The sequence below is a fragment of the Phragmites australis genome, chromosome 16 (assembly GCF_958298935.1).
Source record: "Phragmites australis chromosome 16, lpPhrAust1.1, whole genome shotgun sequence".
NCBI classification, from domain to species: domain Eukaryota; kingdom Viridiplantae; phylum Streptophyta; class Magnoliopsida; order Poales; family Poaceae; genus Phragmites; species Phragmites australis.
The window spans coordinates 440,751-468,385 of record NC_084936.1 but is presented as its reverse complement, the minus strand read 5'-3'; the positions used below and the strand labels follow the sequence as shown (position 1 = coordinate 468,385).

At 54.0% G+C, this 27,635-nt stretch overlaps 2 protein-coding genes across 2 annotated transcripts; both read right to left on the bottom strand.

Moving 5' to 3' along the window:
• Positions 1–1,796: 1,796 nt before the first annotated feature.
• On the bottom strand, positions 1,797–4,659 carry LOC133894827 (indole-2-monooxygenase-like). Its single transcript, XM_062334998.1, has 2 exons — positions 3,565–4,659; positions 1,797–2,816 (listed from the first exon to the last, which is right to left on the bottom strand). The coding sequence occupies exons 1-2, from the start codon at positions 4,534–4,536 to the stop codon at positions 2,205–2,207; spliced, it is 1,584 nt and encodes a 527-aa protein (XP_062190982.1). The 5' UTR covers positions 4,537–4,659; the 3' UTR covers positions 1,797–2,204.
• A 6,665-nt stretch (positions 4,660–11,324) lies between these two features.
• LOC133896478 (indole-2-monooxygenase-like) lies at positions 11,325–13,931 on the bottom strand. Its single transcript, XM_062337095.1, has 2 exons — positions 12,909–13,931; positions 11,325–12,141 (listed from the first exon to the last, which is right to left on the bottom strand). The coding sequence occupies exons 1-2, from the start codon at positions 13,878–13,880 to the stop codon at positions 11,530–11,532; spliced, it is 1,584 nt and encodes a 527-aa protein (XP_062193079.1). The 5' UTR covers positions 13,881–13,931; the 3' UTR covers positions 11,325–11,529.
• Between the last annotated feature and the right edge of the window lie 13,704 nt (positions 13,932–27,635).

The window sequence follows — 27,635 nt, the reverse complement described above, 5'->3', positions numbered from 1 at the left end:
AGCCTGGGGCTCCTTGTTCTTCGATCTGTGTGTATCAGTTGGCTTTGGGTGCCCTTGGGCTTCTCGATCTTCTCTACTTCCTTAACTGTTTCAGCTTCGCCTGGGCCAGAACCCCCTTTTTTTTCTCTTCTGTGCTGTCGGCTGCCTTAAATACTCGCCGGCAGTAGAGTTCCAAGGCACCATAAATGGAAAGGGCATCATCATAGCCTCTGCGCAAAGTGACCGGGGGTGAAAATGCACCCCGCGCCCGGTCATCCGTCACCATAAATGCACTGGCAACGGGCGCCGTGGAGAGGGCCCACCGGGTAGCCGCAGAACGGCCCGGCGTGCCCGCCCTGTCTTGTTCTCCTACCACAGCAGCGCGGCAGACGAAATGCCTCGGCCCTCACGACGTTATCCCGAGACGTGCCGGATGGCACGGGATGGGACCCGTGCATTTAATGTCCCCACTCCCTTCTGCCAGAATGTGGCAGGAACTAACACCGAGCGTGGCGGGAGCAGTTGGAGGTGACAGGCCACGCGCGCTCTTAAATACGGCCTCGGGCCTTTGACTGGCTGACACCTCATTAGCGGACCCCTGTGGGGGCCACTGACGGAGGGGCTTCCTGGGTCAACGGGGAACCGAGTGCTCGGGGGTCACTGTTCATCTCCCCGAGCACTCTCCCCCGAGAATGCCCTCTCTTAGTTCTTGGGGAACCGAGTGCTCGGGGGCTACTGTTCACCTCCCCGAGCACTCTCTCCCGGGCATGCTTGTACGGATCCTCGGGGGACCGAGTGCTCAGGGGCCGCTGCCGGCAGCCCCGAGCACTCTCTCCCGGAACTTCCTTCGGTGGGTCCTCGGGATACTTGGGTGCCCGAGGGGCCACCGCTCGCAGCCCCGGGCACACTTCTCCCGGTACTGAGCTTTCCTGGTCGTCGGGGGACTCGGGTGCTCGGGGGTCATCGTATACCTCCCAGAGCACTTTCTTCCTCGCACTTAAACTTCGCAGATCATCGGGGAACCTGGGTACTCGGGGACCACTGACCGTGGCCCCGAGCGTCCCCTCCCGAGACTTAATCTTTTTTGCCTTGCGGAGGCGACCCCGCGAGATGGCGTCACGTGGCGGATTGCTGGCTTGGCCTCGGGATTCGGGGACCCCCGGTTCCTGATTCACCGACAGAGGCCGACCCAGGCGGAAATACGGCTTGTGGCCTTGATGGGCTGCGCCAGCTAGGCCAACCTGCTTCGTTGGGGCACGACATGCAGAGGAGGTCTTCACGGCGCCGCTCTTCCGGCGAGCTCACCGGAGTTGTCGAAACCGCGGCGGCTTAGGTCAAGGACCCTAGGACGGGTGTCTACGCGAAGTGGGGATTTCATTTTGGCGGATGAGGTGACGAGGTGCAGGTGGCCGATCAACGTCACCCCTGGATTGGAGCTACTGCTGCTGCTGCCGCTGCCAATGCTGATGCCACCATGCATGTGTAACAAGGAGGTCCATGGCGGATTATTGCTACCTACTTTGTGTTCTTCGAACGAATACATCGAAGAAGGTGTCAAGCTAGCCATCAAGGTTTCACACGTTGCATGCATGGTCGGCAGCCTGTCCAAATTATACCCTTCGTCATCATATATATGACGACGAATTGATCTAGTAGAAACTAGATTATATTCCAAAATTACGCGTCTTGCTTCCGACTTAACACGGCCAAATTTCGGATTTAATTTTGTCCGATTTGGAGAGCTCGATCGCGGCAAATTTCCAGTTGAAGTACAGGGCCGGGCCATGGTTCAGGAAAGCCCAGCCCGACTAAGACCAAGAAGATATCATAAACAATGGCGAGTTTAACCACACAGGTGTAGAATATTTTAACCGGCATGCAGTGCAGCACGTACATGAGTATCTATTTATTGTAAAAAATGACCAGCCAACAACACGTGCACAGTACGAGAGAACAAGCCAAGGTTCTGTGCGACAACAGAACAGAGCACATGTACGGCAACAGAACAGAGCACTGTGCGACAACAGGCGACGACTATGCGGCGAGCGAAGTCAATTTGAACATCGGATAAAATTTATCCCTAATAGATTACACTTTGAATCATCCAATTATATCTTTAACGAGTTCAAACCGACCCCGACGAACTCCATTTTCATAATACAGTCTTCAACACACAGCACAGTCGACGATAGACACGTGACAATCCAACACATCCAGATCACCTTCTAAGGAACCTTTGGGACCAAGAAGAGCTTCTCCTTCATGTGCACTGTCAATCCAAACACCTCCGTCATATCAATATCCTCCTTCTTCACCCCTGCCGGCAGCTCCCAGTCGAAACTGTACATGAGGTTTGCCAGCATGATCTCAAGGGTAGCTGCCGCGGAGTGAATCCCTGGGCACATCCTCCGCCCGGACCCAAATGGCAGGTAATGGAAGTCTTTCCCCTTGAGATCGACGTCATCGGCATCCATGAATCTCTCTGGTCGGAACTCGTCTGCCTTGTCCCAGCAGCTGCTTAGCCTGCCGATTGCCCAGGCATTGACGATGACCCGTGTCCCAGCCGGGATCGTGTAGCCATCGATGTCGCAGGCATCTATGGAGAGATGTGGGATCAATAGAGGCGCAGGCGGGTGCAGCCGGAGCGTCTCCTTGATGACAGCCTTCAGGAAGGTCATGCTAGCAAGATCGTCCTCGGTAACCATTTCTTGCCCCTTCGGTACGCTTCTCCTCACCTCGTCTTGTAGCTTTGACATGAGGTGCGGCTTCTGCATGAGCTCAGCCATGGCGACCTCTAGAACCAGATACGACGTGTCGGTACCAGCTTCGAACATGTCCTGAAAATGGCACCATATGTATAGTAGGAAATATTGAATTCCGGACCGAAATAAAAGGGAGAGGGATCATTATTGACATATACTTCCTCTGGTTATAAATGCATGTTTCATTTTGAAAAAGATTCGGTTAAACTTTTAAACTTTAACTAATAATAGTTTTCAAAATATTTAGTTTGAAATCTTTAAAATCATATGGCAGATTTGTCTTTAAAAATAATCTTATAATATTACAAAATTTATAGATTTTATAAATAAATTTTAATAAAAAATAATGATCAAAGTTATGTATTAGATATTATGTCTTATTGAAGAAATATATATTTATAACTAGAACGAGTAGTTGCTCGTAATTAGTTCAGTGGCCTCCATATGGTCCTTGGCAAGACTATGCTCCACGGAGAGGCGTGTTGTCCTCACTGTGCAATGCCCTATGCACATGGGTGTTGATGAGCTTATTGAGTAGCGGGTCCCACCTCTTGCTGATTTGATCACTATTTTCGTGCTCCGATTATAAATAAATATTATTTTACATAATATAGTCTCCAATACATAGCTTTATCACTATTTTTATCAGAATATATATAATATATTTAATTTGTGATATTATAAAGTATTTTTTTTATAAATCTACATATATAATTTTTATATTTCTAAACTAAATATTTTAAAATATACTGTTAATCAAAATGATATGTATTTATCATCGAAAGAAATAGTTGCGAGTAATTAGCTATATTTGAGCACTCACTATCAAGATGGCCTTCATATGGTCCCTGGTGAGACCATACTCCTCCTGAAGGGAGAGCAGAACGTCGATGAAGTCGCTGTCTTCTTGCTCCGCGTCGTCCTCACGGCGCACCGCCCTGCGTACATGGTCGTCGATGAGCTTGTCAAGCAGCTGGTCCCACCTCTTGCCGATTTTCTTGGCCTTGGCACAGATGACCTTGCTGAGCAGCTCCAGCCTCGCCAACCTCGGGAAGTAGTCCTCAAGGTTGAAGCCTCCCAAGAGCGCGGCGTTGGTGTCGATGAGCTCCCGGAACAGGTTGTTCCGGCCTTCCTCCCGGAAAAATTTGCCGGAGACCGCGCGGCAGATGAGGTCGTTGGCGAAGGAGTGCAGCAGCTCGCTCATGTCCACGACGGCGCGCGCGACCGCCGCCGTGGCGAGCTTGCCCATGACCAGCCGCACCTCCTCCTCCCGCACCGGGCGGTAGGACTGCACCTTCTTGGAGTTGAGCAGGTGCATGGTGACGAGCTTCCTGACCTTGCGGAAGTGCTCGCCGTAGGGCGCGTAGCACGAGTCCGAGGCCCCGTAGACGATGATGTCGGCGACCATGGACCGGGGCCGCGACGCGAAGACGTGGTCGTGCGTGCGGAGGACGGCCTCGGCGGCGCGTGGCGAGGAGGCGACCACTGTGGGCACGGCACCGAGGCGGAGGAGCATGAGGTCGGGCCCGTGCTTGGCGGCGAGCGCGGCGAGGGAGACGTGGGGGAGAGCGCCCATGAGGTGCAGGTGGCCGATGACGGGGAGCTTGTTCGGAGGCGAAGGGAGCTTGCTCAGCAGCTTGTCATCCCTCGCGCTCGCGGTTGATGCAGCAAAGTGGCGGAGTAGGATCGGCAGAAGCACGAGGGAGAAGAGCGAGACGAGGAAGAAAAATGCTCCTCGTGGGACCGCTGCTTCTCCATGGAGCAGCTCGTGTAGCACTGCTTGAGCCATGTGCATGGCCACCGTACCTTAATCGATCGGTACCTATGGATCTATCTTAATTAGTGGGATGTGAATGGTGGTACCTCCTTGTTCTTGGCACATGCTTTTATAGCCAAAGATGGAAGCAGGAAGACGAAACCGGACTCAATAATGGTGCTTAGTTACGATTGGTCATATATAATTTGTGATGTATAGTTAATCGCCTAATATAATGACCTGGCTAGCTACATATATACTCCTACTATGGTAGTTTGTACATACTATGAATCGAGCTGAGAGTATAACTCTAAAAGTACATACTAATTTATATATATATATATAAAGATTTTTTTTTTACATTCGGTATACATACTCTCCGTATATACATCTCAAAAAGTAGCATATATATATTAGAAAGTAGTATATTATCTCAGAAAGTAGTATATATTTCACTTATAAAGAATTATATGCATATCAGAAAATAATACATACATCTTAAAAAGTAGTATATATTTCACTTATAATAGGATCAACTATAGACGCCTAGGTGTACAGACTATATATTTGTGTGTGAACAATCCCTCAAAAAATTATCAACGCGCTTGTACGGCTCAAGACTAAGATGATGTGCATGGGTCTCATGGAGACGAGCCGGTGCCATGCGCGTGCGGTGGTGGCCGACGGGGAGCGCACCATGGTAGGGCAACTGCATGCGGCGTAGGAGGTGCTTCAGCGCACATGCTGCTACAATGCTGTCACACCCGGTTTTAGAAAGAGGCAAAACCAGATGTAAACCACATGTATGCCAGGATCAAGTTTCATACATGCAGCGACTTCATCAGTGTATCACATCCAGTGTCATTATTACAACGTTTTAACTATAACAAATAATGAGACCAAAAAGTCTTTAACAAAAGGCACACAGCGATACTCCGTGAAACTCCAACTTCCACATGCACTTGACCGGGGGAAACGTGAGCCTAGCAGTCTTCCTCTTCATCATCGAAGACATCTGGATCTCCTTCATTGTCTTAGCAGCGTTTGAACGGCATTTGGGGTAAAAACAACAAGTGTGAGTACAACTAGTACTCCGCAAGTGTGGGAAATAAAATGCTATGCAAGCTTAAACAAGGAACAGGCCATAACAATTATAGTTTTACATAAAAGCCAACTAACAAAGTTTTATGAAAGCAACCTACTTAACTAGGTTCATCATCATTAGGCCTCCAACTCCTAGAACCATATCCACAGTTTTTCCCTCCACCTGAGTTCCCACATCAGGCTCTCAACAGACCAAAACGACCCAACCCTCTTGGCTAATCATGTGAGGATCTAAGTCTCTCATAACCGTGAGCACGGCTGTTATAACAGTTTTACACTATACAGAGGTTGTCCAGCTTTCCCCACAAGTCGTGATTTTCCTTGTTGCCGTGTCCGCGAAACACTTAACACACTCCAGTGGTGTGTCGCCCGGAAAGTCACTACAAAGCCGTTACAAAGTTTCATCCAGTAAGTGCATACCCGCTAGGTTTTACCGCCGTCAAAGTGGCATCACACCACCCAGAAGCCCCCTTTTGCGCCTTTTAGCTCTAGAAAGTTTTCACCCTTCCCTTCCACTATACATCTCATACCACTAACAAAATAGTTCTGGTATTTGCCGTCCTCACACATCCACTCTTCCATTTGGCACGCACAAAAACTGGAATCCACTAATTAATAGGCTAGGCCTGTCCCATACCAGGTCTCGTGGTTGGTACGATATTTCTTGGGTTGTCACTCCACGAACCGGTCCTTAATTAGGTTACTTGAGTAAAGACTAAACCAACATCATAACTTCATCATCACTGACCCAACTTTGCTCAAGGCCTAAGATTCTATGTTGCTATTGCCATCATTAATATTCCCACTCATAATTGCATTAATTAGTTAATCATATTTAACCCTTAACCCTTCAATACCTTTGTGCGAAGCTAAGCATGACTACCCATCATATCCTCTATTATCAACATGGCGACAAGAAATTATATGGAACAGGGTACCATACATACATAGGATTCAGGATTAACAGCATGCATGTTTGAAAAAAACGCATTTTAAATAAACTGGGATCAAAATGTTCAAGGACACTTGCCTCTCCCAACTTACTGCTCAGACTCTTCAAAAACATGGTCCTGAAGGTTCTCGAACTGCTCTTCGTCTGCTTTCGACACGCACCGAAAAAGCAAACAACAAAACCAACTAAGAACAGTACACCACACAATAACTAACATCTATGAAAAAGGTACTACAAGATAGTACACGTTGCTACGAACGCGGGAGCGCGAAAATCGTCTAAATCGGAGCTAGAACGAGAAAGTTATGCTAGAAACAAGTTTTAGAGTTAATCTGAAAAAAGAAAAGGACCTAATTTGAATTAAACAGAAAGAACAGGGACCTTTTGCAAAAATAGAGGGACCTAATTGTAATTATGGGAAAGATCAGGGACTAAACTGCAAAAAGATAGGGGCTTTTAAATAATTTCAGAAGAGTTCAGGGCTTTATTGCAAAATTACCAATTTTCTGGAATTCTTGGAATTATTTTTGTATTGAAAAAGGCTGATTTTGCTGACTGGGCTGGTGCGGTTGACGTGGCATGATGACTCGGATGACACGTCGGCATGGGTGCTGAGGTGGCAGGCTGACGTGGCGCTGACTGGGTTTAAGTGGTGCCACGTGGCGGCTCGGGATTGGGTGGCTGAAGGGGTATCGGGATCTAATCTGGGCCGTCCAGAACAGATCCGACGGCTCTGGGCGAGGGGAGGCGCTCCGGTGGCGGTGGCAGAGCAGACGCAGCGGCGGGAGGGGAACGGCGTCGGCGACTTCGCCGGCGAAAGCGAAGACCTCGTCGCCGGGCACGGGGGAGACTCTACGCAAGCACGCGGTCACAACGGCGCTCTCCGAAGCGGCGGAGAGGCGGCGGCAACGGCGGACGGCGAGCTCAGCCGAGAGCAATGGCAGGCGGCGGCGCAGCTCGGCGATTGGATCTGGGCGAAGGGAAAAAAGGGGGGGCTCGGGGCTTTATATAGGCTAGGAGGGCGCGGGGATAAGCACGGTGCAACCGATTCGGGCTCGGGTTGTTGGGATTCAACGCGAAGACGGCGGCGCGACGCGGAGACGGCGCGGAGACGAACTCAACGAGCGGCGCGGCGCGGAGACGAAGATGGCGCGGGACCCACACGCCAACGACGGGCAGTGAGGGCGAGCGCGAGCGGGAGGAGAAGCTGGGCCGGCGCGGATCGGCCCACGAGGGCGGCCGGGGGAAGGAAGAGGAGGAAAAGCGGGCCGGGCTGGAAGAAAAAAAAAGAAGAAGATTGGGCCGGCGGAAAAAGGAAGAAAAAGAGAAATCGGCCCGGGAGGATTTTCTGAATTTCTGATTTAGGATTTTGCAACGATTTCTTCCACTATTTTTAAACGGCTCCTCGCGGGGTTTTTCAAAAGGGACTTTCCACACAATAAAACCCTAATGCATCTACTCCAACATGAATGTGACAAACAATTCCTAAATTAATTATTTGCTTTATAAATTAATGTTTTTCTCTAGGGTTTCAAGAGCTAGCACAACACCTCTACCAAAAATTCATTACTATTAGGAAAAAGTTGAAAATTAGTGTGTTACAAATGCAGAGCTCGAGGAGAGGCTCCGACCTCCTTGATGCCTTCTGGGATGCGTGCGATCGTGTTTTTTTTAAGGGATCCACTTGGCGATGGTCTGCTCTGAGTGGTGTTGCTACACAAGACAGCTTTTGGTGCGGCGGATGTCGTTCTGGGCGACATCGCCTGTCACACCCAGTTTTTAATAGAATAAACCAGATGTATTCTACATGTATGCCAAGATCAAATTTTCATACATGCGATGACTTCATAAGTGATAACATAATATTGTCATTACATAACGGTAAAGTTCATTAAAAAAGACCTGTAGGTCTTAAAAAAAACACTAAGATAAATTTCAGCAATAGCGGGTCTTTCATCTATCCACAGACGTTGTTCGGGGGAGCGCCAGCCTACGACATGATCTTCAGATCGAAATCTTCTTTCTCCCAGAACTCAGAGGATAGCCTTCAACTTTCATAGGACTACCTCGCTCACCCCCGCTAAAGCGGTTTTAAGGGTTTTCTTAACACCGACACCACCCTTTTCACACCACACACGCCGTCAATCACCCCAACATATTTAACTCATTTGCAAAGCAAGTGATCATAATAAAAAGTGATTAAATACTGTCCAAGGAGAGAACAAGCGTCTTCAAAAAGAGCAGAGTAACCAGCCCTAAGCATACTAATTGTCAAGGTTTCATCCAACATCATTGTATCAGGTATTGGTAACATTCTAGGGTTACTATTTGAATATTGCGAGTAGTGATTGTGGTATGGCTCAGTAAATAGGTTATAACTAACACCGACATTTAAAGAGAAACTGTTATATACAGTATGCATGTATAACTACTGGTTTTTAATTCATCATTTTATTATATTGCAAACATGGGATCAATATGATCAAGGAGTTAGGACTTGCCTTCCTGCAGATATTCCTTTTGTTGACTATCCTTGTAACTTGGGCTTCTCGCCAGACAAAACTTTCCCTCCGGCTCCCTTCTCCCAATTGCTTCTTCGAGCTTCATCTTTTAGATTATGCAATTTATCATTGATAAACAAACGACGACTAAGGAAAAAACTAATATAAAGCTAACTAATCATTAAAGCGAAAGAAGAACGCCGAAGCTAGTAGACCTACTAGGGACACGGTTCTAGGGGAGAGTACCAACAACTTCTACTTCTATTCGAATATGAGGTATGAGAGCTAGGCACGGTAGCTACTAGGGTTTACTAGGAGTCCGTGAGCACATGTGATCCAGCTTAACCTTGGACCTTTTAATCAAGGTTGCTACCTCTTATGGTCTACTGACTGTCTCTAGTTGCCCTGTAACCAGCTCCTAACTAAGCTATCTTCTTATCCTATGAAGATCACATCTAGAGGCTATTTCTAGATTCACCAAGTTAATCCACCTTAACATTATTTAGCCTAAGGGTTAATTACGTCTAACTGTGAAGCTTCTCGAATCTAAATAAACTAAAAATGGTTCTGGTCATTACCTAATAGGGCAGATGGATAGATTGGATCGATTACAATTTTAGACGAGTTCTAGTAAAGGAAGCATTAGAATCGGAGAAACTAAGGCCTTCGGAAGATGGCTTGGGAGGATTACTTGCGTACATAGGAAGGCGTAGAATATTTCCAAGCAATATTCTTTAGATCTTTGGATAAGCAGATTCCGATTCAACTAACTAATTACTGGAAGTTGGATAAGATCACTTGGATAAAGACAGGATCGGCGAATAGGCTTTGCGGACTAGGTTATTAGCAAGGTTGATAGTCAGGCGGGGTTCTACTTTCCGGTGGGCCGATTGACAAGTTAATGTTGACAGGCTAGGTTACCTGACGTCCAAAAAGGTGCTGAGCTCAGCTTGGATTCACGAGTCATCTGGCCAAACGGCTGTAGGGTTTTTGTTGTGGGGCATTGGTTATGGGCTGGTCTGCTGAGGGGACTGGGTGACTAAGATCACGTAAAATACGTGCACGAAGTTGGCAAGGTGTAAGTGAGATGTGAAAACGTGAGTTTGCACCATGGTGGATTTGGCTTGGTGAGAGTATGGCCGTGGTTGACATTGAATGAATAGAGGTGACAACGAGATAGCCATGGCCAATTGGCGAGAGCTTGTGTCGAGATCTTGGATGAGATAATGGCGTGTGCCTCAGTTGTCGAGCTATGTAGTGAATCTAACGGAAAGGCTAAAGTGTTGGATCACTAACAATACCAAATGGATAGTGAAAGGAGTACTTAAGATTATGAAATAGGTCCGGAGGATATATCTTGATTTTAGATGAATATAGGCGAAAGAATTGCCTCATTTGGAATTCGAACGGAGAAGATACAGTCTTCGGAATATTAACCAGGAATTAATTCGAAAAAGAACGGAAGGTAATATCCCCGAAATATTCCTTGATTCAAGTAAATTTTGGAAAACCCGAAATTACTGATCAGTGGGCCCCACTAAAAAGTTAACGATGAACAGTTAACTGTTGACCCTAACAGGTGGGTCCCTGTTGACTGGGTCAAAGTCGGACTGGATCTGATTGGGGCTTAGGTCCGATTGTTAAGGCCCACGGTTAATTCCTTGCTGGACCAGCCTGTTGAACTACCCTCGGCCCTATACCAACAGTGAGCGGGCGAGGACAAAATAGGCCGGCTTGGAGGAGGCTCGTGTTTAGACCTGGAGACGGGCCGAAGAAAATTGCCGGCCAGCTAATGGGCCAGGAGGCCGGCCCAGGCGGAAATACGGCTTGTGGCCTTGATGGGCGTGTTAAGCTAGCCATCAAGGTTTCACACGTTGCATGCATGGTCGGCAGCCTGTCCAAATTATACCCTTCGTCATCATATATATGACGACGAATTGATCTAGTAGAAACTAGAATTTTATTCCAAAACTACGCGTCTTGCTTCCGACTTAACATGGCCAAATTTCGGATTTAATTTTGTCCGATTTGGAGAGCTCGATCGCGGCAAATTTCCAGTTGAAGTACTGGGCCGGGCCATGGTTCAGGAAAGCCCAGCCCGACTAAGACCAAGAAGATATCATAAACAATGGGCGAGTTTAACCACACAGGTGTAGAATATTTTAACCGGCATGCAGTGCAGCACGTACATGAGTATCTATGCGAGAACAAGCCAAGGTTCTGTGCGACAACAGAACAGAGCACCTGTGCGGCAACAGAACAGAGCACTGTGCGACAACAGGTGATTGCAACAGGCGAAGTCAATTTGGACATCGGATAAAATCTATCCCTAATAGATTACACTTTGAATCATCCAATTATATCTTTAACGAGTTCAAACCGACCCCGACGAACTCTATTTTCATAATACAGTCTTCAACACACAGCACAGTCGACGATAGACACGTGACAATCCAACACATCCAGATCACCTTCTCAAGGAATCTTTGGGACCAAGAAGAGCTTCTCCTTCCTGTGCACTGTCAATCCAAACACCTCCGCCATATCAATATCCTCCTTCTTCACCCCTGCCGGCAGCTCCCAGTCGAAACTGTACATGAGGTTTGCCAGCATGATCTCAAGGGTAGCTGCCGCGGAGTGAATCCCTGGGCACATCCTCCGCCCGGACCCAAATGGCAGGTAATGGAAGTCTTTCCCCTTGAGATCGACGTCATCGGCATCCATGAATCTCTCTGGTCGGAACTCGTCTGCCTTGTCCCAGCAGCTGCTTAGCCTGCCGATTGCCCAAGCATTGACGATGACCCGTGTCCCAGCTGGGATTGTATAGCCATCGATGTCGCAGGCATCTATGGAGAGATGTGGGATCAAGAGAGGCGCAGGCGGGTGCAGCCGGAGCGTCTCCTTGATGACAGCCTTCAGGAAGGTCATGCTAGCAAGATCATCCTCGGTGACCATTTCTTGCCCCTCCGGTACGCTCCTCCTCACCTCGTCTTGTAGCTTTGACATGAGGTGCGGCTTCTGCATGAGCTCAGCCATGGTGACCTCTAGAACCAGATACGACGTGTCGGTACCAGCTTCGAACATGGCCTGAAAATGGCACCATATATATAGTAGGAAATATTGAATTCCGGACCGAAATAAAAGGGAGAGGGATCATTATTGACATATACTTCCTGTGGTTATAAATGCATGTTTCATTTTGAAAAAGATTCGATCAAACTTTTAAACTTTAACTAACAATAGTTTTCAAAATATTTAGTTTGAAACCTTTAAAATCATATGGTAGATTTGTCTTTAAAAATATTTTCATAATATTACAAAATTTATAGATTTTATAAATACATTTTAATAAAAAAAATAATGATCAAAGTTATGCATTAGATGTTATGTCTTATCTAAGAAATATATATTTATAACCAGAACGAGTAGTCGCTAATAATTAGTTCAGCATTCACTATCAAGGCGGCCTCCATGTGGTCCTTGGCAAGGCTATACTCCACAGAGAGGCGTGTTGTCTTCACTGTGCAATGCCCTACGTACATGGGTGTTGATGAGCTTATCGAGCAGCTGGTCCCAACTCTCGCTGATTTGACTACTATTTTCTCGCTCCGGTTATAAATAAATATTATTTTGGATAATATAGTCTATATGGCATAGCTTTATCACTATTTTTATCAGAATATATATAATATATTTAATTTGTGATATTATGAAAGTATTTTTTAAAATAAATCTACATATATAATTTTAATATTTCTAAACTAAATATTTTAGAATATATTGTTAATCAAAACGATATGTATTTATCATCGAAAGAAATAGTTGCGAGTAATTAGCTATATTTGAGCACTCACTATCAAGATGGCCTTCATATGGTCCCTGGTGAGACCATACTCCTCCTGAAGGGAGAGCAGAACGTCGATGAAGTCGCTGTCTTCTTGCTCCGCGTCGTCCTCACGGCGCACCACCCTGCGTACATGGTCGTCGATGAGCTTGTCAAGCAGCTGATCCCACCTCTTTCCGATTTTCTTGGCCTTGGCACAGATGACCTTGCTGAGCAGCTCCAGCCTCGCCAACCTCGGGAAGTAGTCCTCAAGGTTGAAGCCTCCCAAGAGCGCGGCGTTGGTGTCGATGAGCTCCCGGAACAGGTTGTTCCGGCCTTCCTCCCGGAAAAATTTGCCGGAGACCGCGCGGCAGATGAGGTCGTTGGCGAAGGAGTGCAGCAGCTCGCTCATGTCCACGACGGCGCGCGCGACCGCCGCCGTGGCGAGCTTGCCCATGACCAGCCGCACCTCCTCCTCCCGCACCGGGCGGTAGGACTGCACCTTCTTGGGGTTGAGCAGGTGCACGGTGACGAGCTTCCTGACCTTGCGGAAGTGCTCGCCGTAGGGCGCGTAGCACGAGTCCGAGGCCCCGTAGACGATGATGTCGGCGACCATGGACCGGGGCCGCGACGCGAAGACGTGGTCGTGCGTGCGGAGGACGGCCTCGGCGGCGCGTGGCGAGGAGGCGACCACTGTGGGCACGGCACCGAGGCGGAGGAGCATGAGGTCGGGCCCGTGCTTGGCGGCGAGCGCGGCGAGGGAGACGTGGGGGAGAGCGCCCATGAGGTGCAGGTGGCCGATGACGGGGAGCTTGTTCGGAGGCGAAGGGAGCTTGCTCAGCAGCTTGTCATCCCTCGCGCTCGCGGTTGATGCAGCAAAGTGGCGGAGTAGGATCGGCAGAAGCACGAGGGAGAAGAGCGAGACGAGGAAGAAAAATGCTCCTCGTGGGACCGCTGCTTCTCCATGGAGCAGCTCGTGTATCACTGCTTGAGCCATGTGCATGGCCACCGTACCTTAATCGATCGGTAGCTATGGATCTATCTTAATTAGTGGGATGTGAATGGTGGTACCGGAAAAAAATTTGGTGGAGACGGGTTGCAAACCTCTCCCCGTGCAGCCCCTGCCTTGATGCACGACGCGTGGCAGCGGTTACGATCTGACGGGAAACCAAGACATCCCGCTCGGCTCCAGGATGGTGGATTCTCGACGCCCGCGGCTCGCTCGTTCAATCCCCTCCTGGCTCGCTCGCTCACGGCTCAACCACGATCCCTTTCCTTCGCTATTTCCGCCTCCCACCTTGTGATGGTCGTTCCCCTCCGCGCAGCTGGAGGCCGCGGCGGCCACGGCCGCAGCCCGGGACACGCGCAGCGCCGGGACGGCATGGGACTTCGCGCAGTCGCTGTGGGACACGTACGAGGTCGTCGCCGTCGCGCGGAAGCTCGAGTCTGGCCTCGTCCTCGACTACCGGCGCCCAGGAGCGCGCCGCCACTACGCAGGGAGGAGGAGGGGGGAAGCAGGCGAGGGAGAGCAGCCGCAGCCTGAGGAGCATGTTCCTCCGGTCCTCGTCCAGGAGGTTCGAGGAATCAAGCAGCTAGTGCTCTCCTCTTCCCTGTCTCTCCACTGTGACAGTAGCAGTAGCACCTACCCGTGCCTCAAAAGACATCTTCAGAGACTCAGAGCTCTGCAAATTGACAGAGTTATTGTTTCTTACAAGTGTTAAGCTTCCCCAAACACATTCATTTCCATGTTTTTTCAGATAAGAGAAATGCTCCGACTGAAAGGATTGTAAATGCAACAGAAGAGGGAAATGCTCAGACTGAAAGGACTGGAAATGTGACAAAAGATGATTGTAGTTTGTTGATTGTACCTTTCTTTGTAATCTGTAAATTGTCAATAGTTTGCAAGGATTGTAGTCCAGATGCTATAAATTGTAATCTAGATGCTATAAGATATTGGTGGAATGTATATGGTTCCACTATAAATTGTAATCCAGATGCTATAAGATATTGGTGGAATGTATATGGTTCTATCAGTGAAATCTGTTAAAAATGTGCATGTTCTTCCTTTTTGCCTGACATTTTTATGTAGATGGCTTTTTGCATGTTCAGTAAAAATGTACCTTTTTGCATGTTCAGTGAAATCCAGATGCTATAAGTCACGCTGATAAGTTGCCAATTCAAGAAACAGGAACATGACAATGCTAATTAAAGTTCAGAAAGCTTTTCTGAACAAAACATAAACTATACAAAAAACTGTTCTGAACAAAAGAGTTTCAGAAACTGAACAAATGCTACTGCAGTACTGCCATATGCTTCTCTGCTCAATGAGACATAGAAATGCTTCTCTTATCACATCATCATATCTCAAATTCTCCAACAAAGGAAGCAGGTAACAAATCAAGGCTTCAATGGTTCAGTTCAATCCAAACAAATATAGTGCAACATAGTAAAAGATATAGTTTGATACACCAAAATATACCAACCAAAGCCTACTTATAGGTTGCACCAAGTGCTATTAATCGAAATGTAACTTTCTAGCAGGCGAGACCAATGTGAAATCCTGCTGAACTCCAAGTAGAAGACTTGTATATCCACCTTGGATTAAAGGAGCAGTCATGGTCAAAGATTGCCCATACACATCGTTTGCAGTAGTGGTCAGAGATTGCCCGTGTCCTCTCGAATTCTGGAAACAATACGCTCATGTCCACCTGAGAGCCGAGCCGAGCCATGGGTGTCCAGATCGCGAGCCGCAGGCGTCCAGATCGACCACAAATGGTTTGTCCCGTCAGATCGAAACCGCTGCCACGCGTCGTGCATCAAGGCAGGGGCTGCACGGGGAGAGGTTTGCAGCCCGTCTGCACAGGATTTTTTTCCGGTGGTACCTCCTTGTTCTTGGCACATGCTTTTATAGCCAACGATGGAAGAAGGAAGACGAAACCGGACTCAATAATGGTGCTTAGTTACGATTGGTCATATATAATTCGTGATGTATAGTTAATCGCCTAATATAATGACCTGGCTAGCTACATATATACCCCTACTATGGTAGTTTATACATTCTATGAATCGAGTCGAAAGTACATACTAAGTGTGTATATATATATATACATACATATATATACATATACATATATATATACATATATATATATATCTCTCTCTTAGAAAATAATATATATATATATATATATATATATCTTAAAAAATAGTAGATGTCGGTGTATTCAGAACCAGATGTCCCTAAGTCCCGAGACCCGGCCGGCCATCCGCCACATGTCACCACCCTGCAAGGTAGGAAGACGCTAAGTCCCGGGAGAAGGTGTTTGGGGCCGCCGCCTCTGGTTTCCGAGCACCCTAGTTCCCCGATGATCCGCAGATGCTCGGGAGAGAGTGCTCGGGGCTGCACGTGGCAGCCCCCGAGGACTCGGTTCCCCGAAGGTCCCACCGAAGTGCTCGGGAGAGAGTGCTCGGGGCTGCACGTGGCAGCCCCCGAGGACTCGGTTCCCCGAAGGTCCCACCGAAGTGCTCGGGAGAGAGTGCTCAGGGCTTCACGTGGCGGCCCCCGAGGACTCGGTGCCCCGAAGGTCCCACCGAAGTGCTCGGGAGAGAGTGCTCGGGGCTGCACGTGGCGGCCCCCGAGGACTCGGTGCCCCGAAGGTCCCACCGAAGTGCTCGGGAGAGAGTGCTCGGGGCTGCACGTGGCGGCCCCCGAGGACTCGGTGCCCCGAAGGTTCGCGCAAGATCATTCGACGACCCGAAGGGTCCCGTCGTCAGGGTGTCATCCAGTCAAAGGCCCAATGCCGCATTTAATAGGCACGCGCGGCCTGACATCCTGACATCCTGACATTCTCAGCTGCCCACGCCCCAGTGTCAGACCCTGCCATGTACTGGCAGGGGGGGAGGCGTGGGTCCATTAAATGCACGGGTCCCGTCCCGTTTCATCCGGGTGCCTCGGGATAACGTTGCCAGGATCAAAGCGCTCCGTCGGCCACCCTGCCCTGTCAGAAGGACAAGACGGGGTGGGCGCACCGGGCACCTCTGAGGCTGCCCGGTGGGCCCCTTTTATGGCGCCCAGAGGCTTCCGCAGCGGCTGGTGGTCGAATGCGCGCCGCATTTCTCCACCGCCCCTGTCACTTCGCCAAGATGAAATGATTACGCCTTTCTCCGTGGCACCTTGGCATTCGCGTCCCCTCTTTCCCATTCAGGATATGTTGAGGTCGGCGCGCCTATAAAAGGAAAGGATAGAGAACGCTAAAAGGAGGAGAGAGCAACAGCCCCCGACCACAAGACGACCAAGAGACCAGACAACCAACAATCTCCGGCGAACCAGGCCAAAGATAGATCGACAGACACTCGAACCAGCTCAAGTTAAGCTAGAACATAAGAGCCTCAAGCTCTTTGTAAACAGTTCTCCCCTTAGAACCAGATACCTCCTTGAAGAATCCCCTTCAAGGATAAATATAGCGCTCATACAGGAGTAGGGTGTTACGCCTCCGTGCGGCCCGAACCTGTCTAAAACCCAGCGTACCCACTTTTCCTTGCATTAGGGTGATCGTCTCCCACTAGCCATCGCATTTATTTCCGTTTCCGCTTATTTCCCACACAAGCTTTTCCAGGATCATCCCCCCGGCCGAATCTCTAAAAAGGGGTCTCTCGGGATCCCTGCGACAGGAGTTCACTCTCCGACAGCTGGCGCGCCAGGTAGGGGGGAATATCCCTGGATTGTTTGTTTCACTTTTTTTTTCCACAGGAAAAGATGGCCGGTGGGCACCGTCTCCAGCGTTCCGGCTCCACTTCCAGTAACGGAGCGCTGCCCCACGACCGAGAAAGCCCCGTCGCTGCTGCGTGCCCGCGGCAGCCGCCATCCACGCGCGCGGTTTTTCCCGCCCAAGGGGATCAAGGCGCTGGGCCCATCAGCGCCGCCGCCGCTGCCGACGTACTTTCCTACCCCCAGTAGGTGGTCGGGACCCCGGCCGCCAGGTCCGCCTCTGGACCACGTCGGGTGCCGCCTCGGCGCAGGCTCGCTTTCAGTGAGGCCAGCCCAGGGAGCGCGTTGCTTGCAGCACATGCTCTCCTCAGACACCCGCCCGTTCAGGCCACGCCAAACACTCCGGAAGGCCGGTGGATGCAAGATGTCGTCGCTTTGGTCGGCACTGCTCGTCGCCAGGTGCAGGCCGGGAGTCCTCACACCACTTCTCAGCATGGTGCCGCCAGAGCCGGCTCCTCAGCGGGCAACACCCGCACGGGCCGAGGGGTCTCCAGGCGGAGCGCCGTCCCCCTGGCCATGTCCGAAGCCCGGGACCTTCGTTTGCACCTTGACGAGCGGAGGGGCCACGAAGATGCCCGAGTCACTCTCGAATGTCAGCGGGAGACCCGGCAGGGGGTTGGGGCAGAGGACCAGGCTTCCTCTCTCCCGGCCCACGACCACCGGGGATCCCCGGCTCGCCGCTTCTCGCCACCGAGAACCCCCGCTCGTGCTGCGGGGTACGGCACCGGTTGCCGTGCCTTCACCACCGAGCTCCGCCGGGTGAGGTGGCCTTCCAAGTTCCGCCCCGAGCTGCCGGAGAAGTACGATGGGTCCATCGACCCCGTCGAGTTCCTCCAGATCTACACGACGGCCGTCCAAGCGGCCGGAGGCAGCGAAAAGGTGATGGTAAACTATTTTCATGTTGCCTTGAGGGGTTCCGCCCGCTCTTGGCTTATGAACTTACCCCCAGGATCTATCGGCTCCTGGGATGACCTGTGCCACCAATTCGTGGCCAACTTTCAGGGCACGTTCGCACGTCCCGGTTTGGAGTGCGACCTCCACGCCGTCCAACAGCAGGAAGGGGAGACGCTACGGCGATTTATACAGCGTTTCAGCCAGGTTCACAACACTATTCCGCGAGTGGCCCCCCATGCTATTATTGTTGCTTTCCGGCAGGGCGTCCGTGATGAGCGGATGCTCGAGAAGCTAGGTACGCACGAGATCGAGACCCCTGCGGAACTTTTCGCACTGGCCGATAAGTGCGCCAAGGCTGCGGAGGCCAGGGCGTGGCATGCTCCTCGCCCCGCTTCCGATCAGCCAAGTTCTTCCCGCTCTGATAAGCGGGAAAAGAAAAAGAGAAGGAAGCGCGAGGCCGCTCCCGTTGAGCTAGCCCAAGTCCCCGCTCACAGAGAGCCGCAAGAGCCCGATCACCGGCAAGAGCGACGGCCGGGTGTCGATCGGCGCCCCGTCAGGTCCCCTGCTCGGGCTCCTCCTCGGGCCTCTGTGCCCGCGAGGGCCCCGGCATCGGCTAGGGCGCCAGCTCCAGCAAGAGCCCCGGCCCCTGGCCGAGCTCCAGCTCCAGCGAGGGCCCCCGCTCTCGCGGGGCCTGAGCCAGGTAAATGGTGTCCCATACACCTGACCAGATGGCACGACCTCACGGAGTGTCGTACGGTCAAAGGACTCGTAGAGCAGCGCCAGAGGGAGCGCGACGAGTCCCGCGGAGGAGGCGATGCCGAGGTCGTCCCCAACAACGCCGAGCTCGGCTTCCAGGAGCCCGAGCATACCGTCGCCTTCATCAACGGGGGCGCTTACACACCCTGCTCGCGCCGTGGCATCAAGGTCATGCGACGCGAAGTATGCTCGGCAACCCCGAGCGAGGAGGCCACAAGACTCCTAAGGTGGTCGGATGCTCTGATCACGTTCAGCATGGCTGATCACCCCTCCAGTACTGCAGCCGTGGGACGGCTACCTTTGGTAGTATCCCCCATTGTCTGCAATGTCAAGGTCGGCAGAGTGCTGATCGACGGTGGCGCCGGCCTCAACCTCCTTTCCAAAGTGGTTTTTGAGAAGCTGCAAGTATCCTCCCGACGCCTAAAGCCGTCACTCCCCTTCTGTGGAGTAACCCCCGGGCACTCCCTGCCCCTCGGGCAGGTTGAGTTGCCTGTCACATTCGGGAGCCGGGACAACTTTCGCACGGAGTGCGTCCTCTTCGATGTCGCGGAGCTCCCTCTCCCCTACAACGCCATCCTCGGGCGTCCGGCGCTCGCCAAGTTTATGATGGCCGTGCATTATGCATACCTTACGGTTAAGATGCCCGGCCCCGCAGGCTCTATCTCCATGATCGCTGACTCCGGCGGCGCTGTCTCCTGCGCCGAACAATCATACATGGCTCTGGTCTCAGCGCAGGCCGAGGTTGATGGCTCTTCAGGGGGCCCGGGACCCTCTTCATCCAGACCCCGACTCGCCGCCGACACCTCTGTTCCAATGAAGGAGGTCGAGGTGGGCGAAGACGCTACCTAGGTTGTCCGTATCGGCAGCGACCTGGGTAGCAAATAGGAAAGCGCGCTCGTCGCCTTCCTCCGGGCTAACGTGGACGTGTTTGCCTGGCAACCGTCCGACATGCCCGGGATCCCTAGGGAGGTGATCGAGCATCACTTGGCTGTGCGTCCGGACGCCCGCCCAGTGAAGCAGAAGGTCCGGCGGCAGGCGCCAGAGCGCCAGGAGTTTATCCGCGAGCAGGTCCGCAAGCTCCTCGACGCCGGATTCATCCGAGAAGTCCTCCACCCCGACTGGCTAGCAAACCCAGTCATCGTCCCGAAGGCCAACGGCAAGCTTCGCATGTGCGTGGACTACACCGACCTTAACAAGGCTTGTCCTAAAGATCCCTTCCCCTTACCTCGCATTGATCAAATCGTAGATTCAACTGCGGGATGTGATCTTTTGTGCTTCCTAGATGCAAACTCTGGGTATCACCAGATTTGCATGGCCGTAGGGGACGAGGAAAAAACTGCTTTTACTACCCCGGTGGGGACTTATTGCTACATGTCAATGCCTTTCGGCCTGCGCAACGCTGGATCATCCTTCCAGCGCGCCATTCGTATCACTCTTAACTCGCAGGTTGGCCGCAACGTCGAGGCTTACATCGACGATCTCGTGGTCAAAACCTGAGACCGCGCCACCCTGCTCGAGGACCTTGCCGAGACTTTCAACAGTCTCCGCTCTACCCGCCTCAAGCTCAACCCGGAGAAATGTGTCTTCGGGGTGCCGGCGGGCAAGCTCCTTGGTTTCTTGGTCTCTGGCCGAGGAATCGAGGTCAATCCGGAGAAGATCCGGGCCATCGAGCAGATGCGACCCCCGGTTCGACTCAAGGAGGTCCAGCGCCTCGCCGGCTGCATGGCAGCCCTCGGGCGCTTCATCTCCAAGCTCGGGGAGCGAGGGCTCCCCCTCTTCAAGCATTTGAAGAAATCCGGTCGTTTTGACTAGACGTCGGAAGCCGAGCAGGCCTTCCGCGACTTAAAGAAGTACCTTACTTCGCCACCCGTTTTGGTGGCTCCCTCCCAAGGTGAGCCCCTACTACTTTATGTTTCGGCCACTCCACAGGTCGTGAGCATAGTGCTGGTGGTGGAGCGCGACGAATGTTCGGGGCCGGGTGCTGGGTCCCAGCTCCCAGAGGCCCCCGACCGTTCACTTATCCTCGCGGCTCCCCCTGGGCAAGGGGTCGAGCCCGAACACACTGCTCTTCCCAGCCAAGGAATCGAGCCCGAGTGCCCGGCCAGCCCCGACCATACCGCCGACCCTGGGGGATGTGGCAGCCCCCCGGGTGGGGCCACCATCCGGGCCCGCCGGGTACAGCGACCGGTGTACTTCGTCAGCGAGGTCCTCCGGGAGGCCAAGACAAGGTATCCCCAGGCGCAGAAGCTACTCTATGCCGTGCTCGTCGCCTCCCGAAAGCTGCGCCACTACTTCCAGGCGCACAAGATCTCGGTGGTTACCACTTATCCACTGGGACCCATTCTCCGGAACCGGGAGGGCACCGGGCGCGTTGTCAAATGGGCGGTTGAGTTGGCGGAGTTCGACCTACACTTCGTCTGTCGCCAGGCAATCAAAAGCCAGGCACTCTCCAACTTCTTGGCAGAATGGACGCCCGTCCCCTGCGTCATCCCAGAAGAGATCTCTGCCTATCCTGGGCACGACGCGCCCGGGTACTGGGTTATGCACTTCGATGGCTCCCTCTCGCTGAAAGGCGCAGGGGCCGGAGTGGTTCTCACCTCCCCAACGGGTGAAGAGCTCCGGTACGTCGTACAGTTACAGTTCCGCGCATCCAACAACATGGCGGAGTATGAAGGTCTCATCGCCGGCCTCTGGGCTGCGGTGGGGCTCGGGATTCGTCGCCTCCTGGTCAAAGGGGACTCCCAGCTGGTCGTCAACCAGGTTTCCAAGGAGTACCAGTGCACGGATCCTTAAATGGCAGCGTACGTGGATGCAGTCAGAAAGCTCGAGAGACGCTTCGACGGCCTCGAATTACGGCATATCCCTCGCCGCGACAATGCTCCGGCCGACGAGCTCTCTCGCCTGGCCTCCTCACGTGCGCGCGCCCCTGCCGGAGTCTTTGAAGAAAGACTCGCACGGCCTTCCGTCCTGCCTGCCGAACAGGATGAAGGGGAAACCTCGAACTCAATTCAGGGGACCCCGGCGGTGCTCTCAGTGGGAAGCCCTGTCAGGGCGCCGCCGTCCGGCGAGTGCGCTGTGCTCGCCGAATGTTCTCAAGTTGCTCGGCAGTCCAAACGCTATGCCATAGTAGATGGGGATCTCTACCGACGTAGCGCAGGAGGTGTCCTCCTGAAATGCATCTCTCGGGCAGAAGGTGGCGATCTTCTCGCTGAGGTCCACGAGGGCGAGTGCGGTGGCCATTCATCGTTCCGCACGCTGGTCGGGAAAGCCTTCCGGCAAGGTTTCTACTGGCCTACAGCTCTCCAGGATGCTTCCGAGCTGGTTCGGCGCTGCAGGGCGTGCCAGTTCCATGCAAAACAGATTCACCAGCCAGCTCAGGCTCTCCATACCATTCCCCTGTCATGGCCTTTCGCGGTCTGGGGTTTGGACATTCTGGGTCCATTCCCCCGAGCAGTCGGGGGCTATGCATACCTATATGTCGCTATCGACAAATTCACTAAGTGGCCGGAGGCGGTCCCAGTCATCAAGGTGACCAAAAACACGGCGCTCCAGTTTATCCGCGGCATCACTAGCCGCTTTGGTGTCCCCAATCGGATCATCACCGACAACGGCACCCAGTTCACTAGTGCCTTATTCGGGGACTATTGCGAAGATCTCGGCATCAAGCTTTGCTTCGCTTCCGTCGCTCATCCTCGGAGTAACGGGCAGGTCGAGCGCGCCAACGCGGAAATTCTGAAGGGCCTCAAAACCCGGACCTATAACGTGCTCGCTAAGCACGGGAAGGGATGGGTAGACGAGCTGCCAGCCGTGCTGTGGGCCAATCGGACTACGCCAAGCCGCGCCACCGGGGAGACTCCTTTCTTCCTCGTCTACGGCGCCGAAGCAGTCCTCCCCTCCGAGCTCACTCTGGGCTCCCCTCGAGTGCATGCATACTCTGAGGGTGAGCAGGAGCATCAAAGGCGCGACGACGTGGACTACCTGGAAGAGCGCCGACGGCGTGCTGCTGTCCGGGCGGCTCGGTACCAGCAGAGTCTGCGGCGTTATCATCTGCGCCATGTCCGGGCCCGATCTCTCGAGGTGGGGGACCTAGTTCTCTGACGCATCCAGTCGCGCGAAGGAATGAATAAGTTGTCCCCTGTGTGGGAAGGTCCCTTCACCGTGATCGCGGTCCCCCGGGCAGGTTCTTTCAGGTTGGCGACGGAGGAAGGACAGCCACTCCCAAATCCGTGGAACATCGAGCATCTTCGACGCTTCTACCCGTAGATGGTCGTGCTCGCGGTTCAGGTTAGCAAGGCCGGGGGCTTCTCCCCGCCCGAGCAGTCTGAAGGCTTCGCCCCGTGGGGTAAGTCGTTGTCGCCCAACCTTGTAAATATTGCACATTAAGTATTTCAATAAGCAATCGCTATGTCAAAATACTTTTTTCTGGATTCCGTATGTTTAATCTGTCTGGTGAGGAGCTCGGTTGTGCGAGAAAAAGTTCGCTCTCTCTTTTTCCCCGCTGACAAAAGAATCCCGATCGGTATGCATGCGAGCAGTCGCCGCTGACTTACGTCCGGCATGGTAGGCTGTGGTGTTCGGTGTCGTGACAGGCTCCCGGGCACTACCAAGTTTCGGGGTGCTCTGGGTAATCCCATCGCTCGAGCTGCTCGAGTAGTCCGGAGCTCGGGCCCCCGGAGCGGGCTGTCGGTGCTCGGTCTGGTCTGTCATACCCGGGCACCACCGAACCATAGGACCTCTGGGTTATGCCTCTGTCCGCTCTTGTCCGCTGGTTTGGGTATTCGAGAGGTCTCGGGTCGAAAACGAGAGCAGTCTATAACAAGTACCGCACTAACAGAGCGCACCAGACAAAGAAATTCTATATTCTCTCTTAAGTCACAGGCTGGCAATCACGAGCAGTTCGGCCGCGAGGGCTTCAATGCCCCGGTCTCTGGTCGGCCCCAAGGGTCCTCGGGTGGTCCTACCACTTAGGCATGAGTGGTCGAGATCACCCGACCCCAGGAGCCTCGTATGCCTCTGGGCACTCGGGCGCTCCGTTGAAAGAATCAAGTCCCCGGGCACCCGAGCTCGGAAGCACACCCCTCCTGGATCGGTTGGCCGGAAGGCCGACAGCTGTCCGGTGAGTGGTTATATTCAGACAAGTCTGCTTTCAGTAAATTTATGTTCCCGAGTCATTCTCGGGGGCTCTCACGCTTTAATCTGTTCGGCGAGGTGGTCTCCTCGCACGCAAAAACCCTGCCGCGTGTCTACTTTTTCCCAGAACGACAGAGCGGTTTGTAGAAAGGAGTACCGTGCGTGCGGTAATGTCTGACCGAAGCCCTTCGTGGTGGTCGTGGTGTTCGGTCCGCTTTTAAGGACCCCGAGCACTACCGAGTCCTCGGGTGCCCTGGGTAATCCTATCGCTCGAGCTGCTCGAGTAGTCCGGAGCTCAGGCCTTGGGGGCGGGCTGTCAGTGCTCGGTCCGGCCCGTTTTGAGCCCGGGCACCACCGGACCGCGAGGACTCTTGGTCACATTCTCGCCCGCACGCGTCTCCCTTCTACTAACTGAGTGGTCGCAAAGTGAAAAAGTGTTCACTGGGCACGGCGTGTTCCGAGCAGGATCGATCTATCTCCCGGGCAAGGGAGTCTGTGTCTTCGTTTCTTAACCTAGGCAGTGCGGACTCGCGAGAGCTTGAGGGCTGGCTGCGCCAACGTCAGCGATCGGAACAACTTCATTTCTCGGGGATGGGAAGGTCGGGAACGGCCTGACTGAGTACTCCCCGGGACTTCCAGGCAGAGCACCAGAAGAAACATCAAACACACAGAGAAATTGGAGTTGCGAGCCCAAAGAAAAGCTGCCATTATATTCATAAGACATATACAAGGCGTTTTCTAAGGGTTCACTCCTAATATTTACATCCATTGAGACGGCAAAAGAAAAGAGGGCACAGAATGCCTAGTCGGCAGCAGAGGCGTCGGCTGAATCCTCCGAGTCGTCCCCGGGGGCTGGCGGCGGCGGCACCTCTCGCCTGAAGCCGACCGCCACCACGGAGGCGATACTCCGGACCGCTGCCCGGGCGGCCTCCTCCTCAGCCTCGACCACTCCCTCCCACGCCGACTCCAATGGGAAGTTCGGGTCCCTGCTTCGGTAGCAGGCCAGGACGTGCTCGGCCACGGCATGTGCCAAGCCACGCCCCTCCCGGGCGGCAAGTTCCTGGACTGCCCAGGGCAGGGTCTCGAGGCGCTCGCAGACCTGCTGCAGCCCCAACACTTGTCGTGCGGGGCCGTCTCCCTTCTTGTCGTCGACAAGCCGTCCGAGACCACCCTTCTCCACGGCCCGTCGCATCCGCCGGAGTATGTCCTCCAGCATATGCTCAAGGTTGACCCGCGAGACAAAGGCAGTCTCGATTTTCTCCTTGGCGGCCCGCAGCTGTGCCTCGAGTCCCTGGTCCCCGGCCGGACCGGAAGAACCGCCAGCTGCGGCAAGGGCGGTAGCCTGCTTCGCCTTGGCCACCATCTCGGACAAGGCGCGTTCACGGGCGGCCAGTTCCGCCTCGTGCCTCGCATTCTACTCCGCCCTGGAGGCCGCGGCGGCCGCCGCGGCAGCGGCCGCGGCAGCGGCCGCGGCAGCGGCTTCGCCCTCTCGGAGACTCAATTCGCCTTCTCGGCGACTCAGCTCATTCTCCCGCCGGGCTAGCACATCCTCCTGCTGGGCCACCGAATCCTCCCGGGCACCAAGACCGGACGCCGATAGCTCGTTGTCCACTTCCCGGATGGAGACGTCCTCCTCCCAGCGCTTGAATTCTTCTCTGATCTTCTGGAGATTGTCTTCCCAGCGCTGGAGGTCGGCGCGCGTCTTCTCGGCCGCGCCCTCCTGGCGGGCCAGCTCGGCTTGCCGCTCCTCCGCGGCCTGCTCCCGGGCTGCGACCGCCACCTCCCTCTCCTGCGCCTGCCCCATCCTGGCAAGGGCCTCGGCAGCTTGCTGCCTCGACGCCTCAGCCAAGCGGGCGGCGTCTTCTCGTTCCCGCGCGGCTTCCGCGCGGATGTCTTCTAGGAGCTTCTGCTCCCGCGCGGCTACCGCACGGGCCTCCTCCTGGGCGCCCGCCAGCTGCGCCTTCTCCAGTACCAGGCGGGCGCGCTCGGCTTCGAGCTCCCCCTCCTTGGCCTTCACCACTGCGCCCAGCTGCCCGACTGCTACTTGGACGCCTTTAATGGCGGCCAGGAAGGGATCGGCAGGCCGGCCGGGCACTGGGGGGGCCCAGGCTTCTCCGCGGGATGCCTCCAGGGGGGCCGAGCTCTCCGCCGGGCCTTGCGCCGCCATCCACCCCGGGCTCTGCCTCCCCGGGGTAGTCTCCGCCGGAGCCAAGGTCTCGGACGGCGGCCGCATTCCCGCATCGGCCGCCCTGTCCGCCGGCCCCGGCAGAACATCCACCTCCACCATTATCCGCCCCGGGCTCTCCGCGCTCGGGGTAGGTTCCGCCGGCGCCCTTCTCTCGGCCGCCGCCTCCGCCTCTCTCCCAGGGGCCGCCACGTCAATTGGCACCTCCGCCGTTCCTATGCCGGCCTCCGCCGTCGCAGCGGGCAGGCTCGGCTCTGGCCCCGGCGCCTGCTCTCTCTCCGTCACAGCAGCGCCTGCAGCCGGCCTACGGGAGACAAGTGAAAGTTGTCAAAACTCAGTTCGGGCCGGAAATGCCCATGGAAAAGCAAGCAAGAAGACTCACAGATACCGCCATTTGGCCGCTGGGAGCCTGATGTCCGGATCCGGCGCTGTCGGTCCTGACTCCTCCCGCCGCCTCTTCCGTTGGGGGCTCGGCTGAGCCGCTGCGCGGGGTACGGGCGCCGTCGTGCGGGCCTCGGGTGCCGCCGCACGGGTCTCGGTCTCCGCCGTGCGGGTCGCAGGCACCGATGCAGGCCCCATCCGCACCAGGCGCGGCTCCAGCACCGGAAATGCCGCCGCTGCCGTCGGCGACGGCGGAGAGTCCGACACTAGGATCAAGGCCCGGGGACGCTTTCCCCGGTCTCCCGGCGCCAACTCCTCAACGACTTCAGTGGCGCCCTCCTCTCTGGCACAGCGGCTGCCGCCAGCGGCGACCCCTTCACTGGCCCGTGCCGAGCCACCAGCGACCTCCTCGCCAAGCAGTTCCTCCAGCCCGGGGAGTTCGGAGGCCTCGGGACTCCGGCTTCTTGGCCGGTCCACGGGCCCCTGGGCGTCAAACTCCGGCAGCCGCCTCATGATGGCCACCCGGTTGGGATTGGCGCAGAGCGCCATCTCCGGCCACGGGAGCTCCGCCCGGCTCATCTCCTCCGTCCCGGTGATCACTCGGGTCATCCCTCGCAGCTCCGCCTGCCCCAGATCCCAGCTCG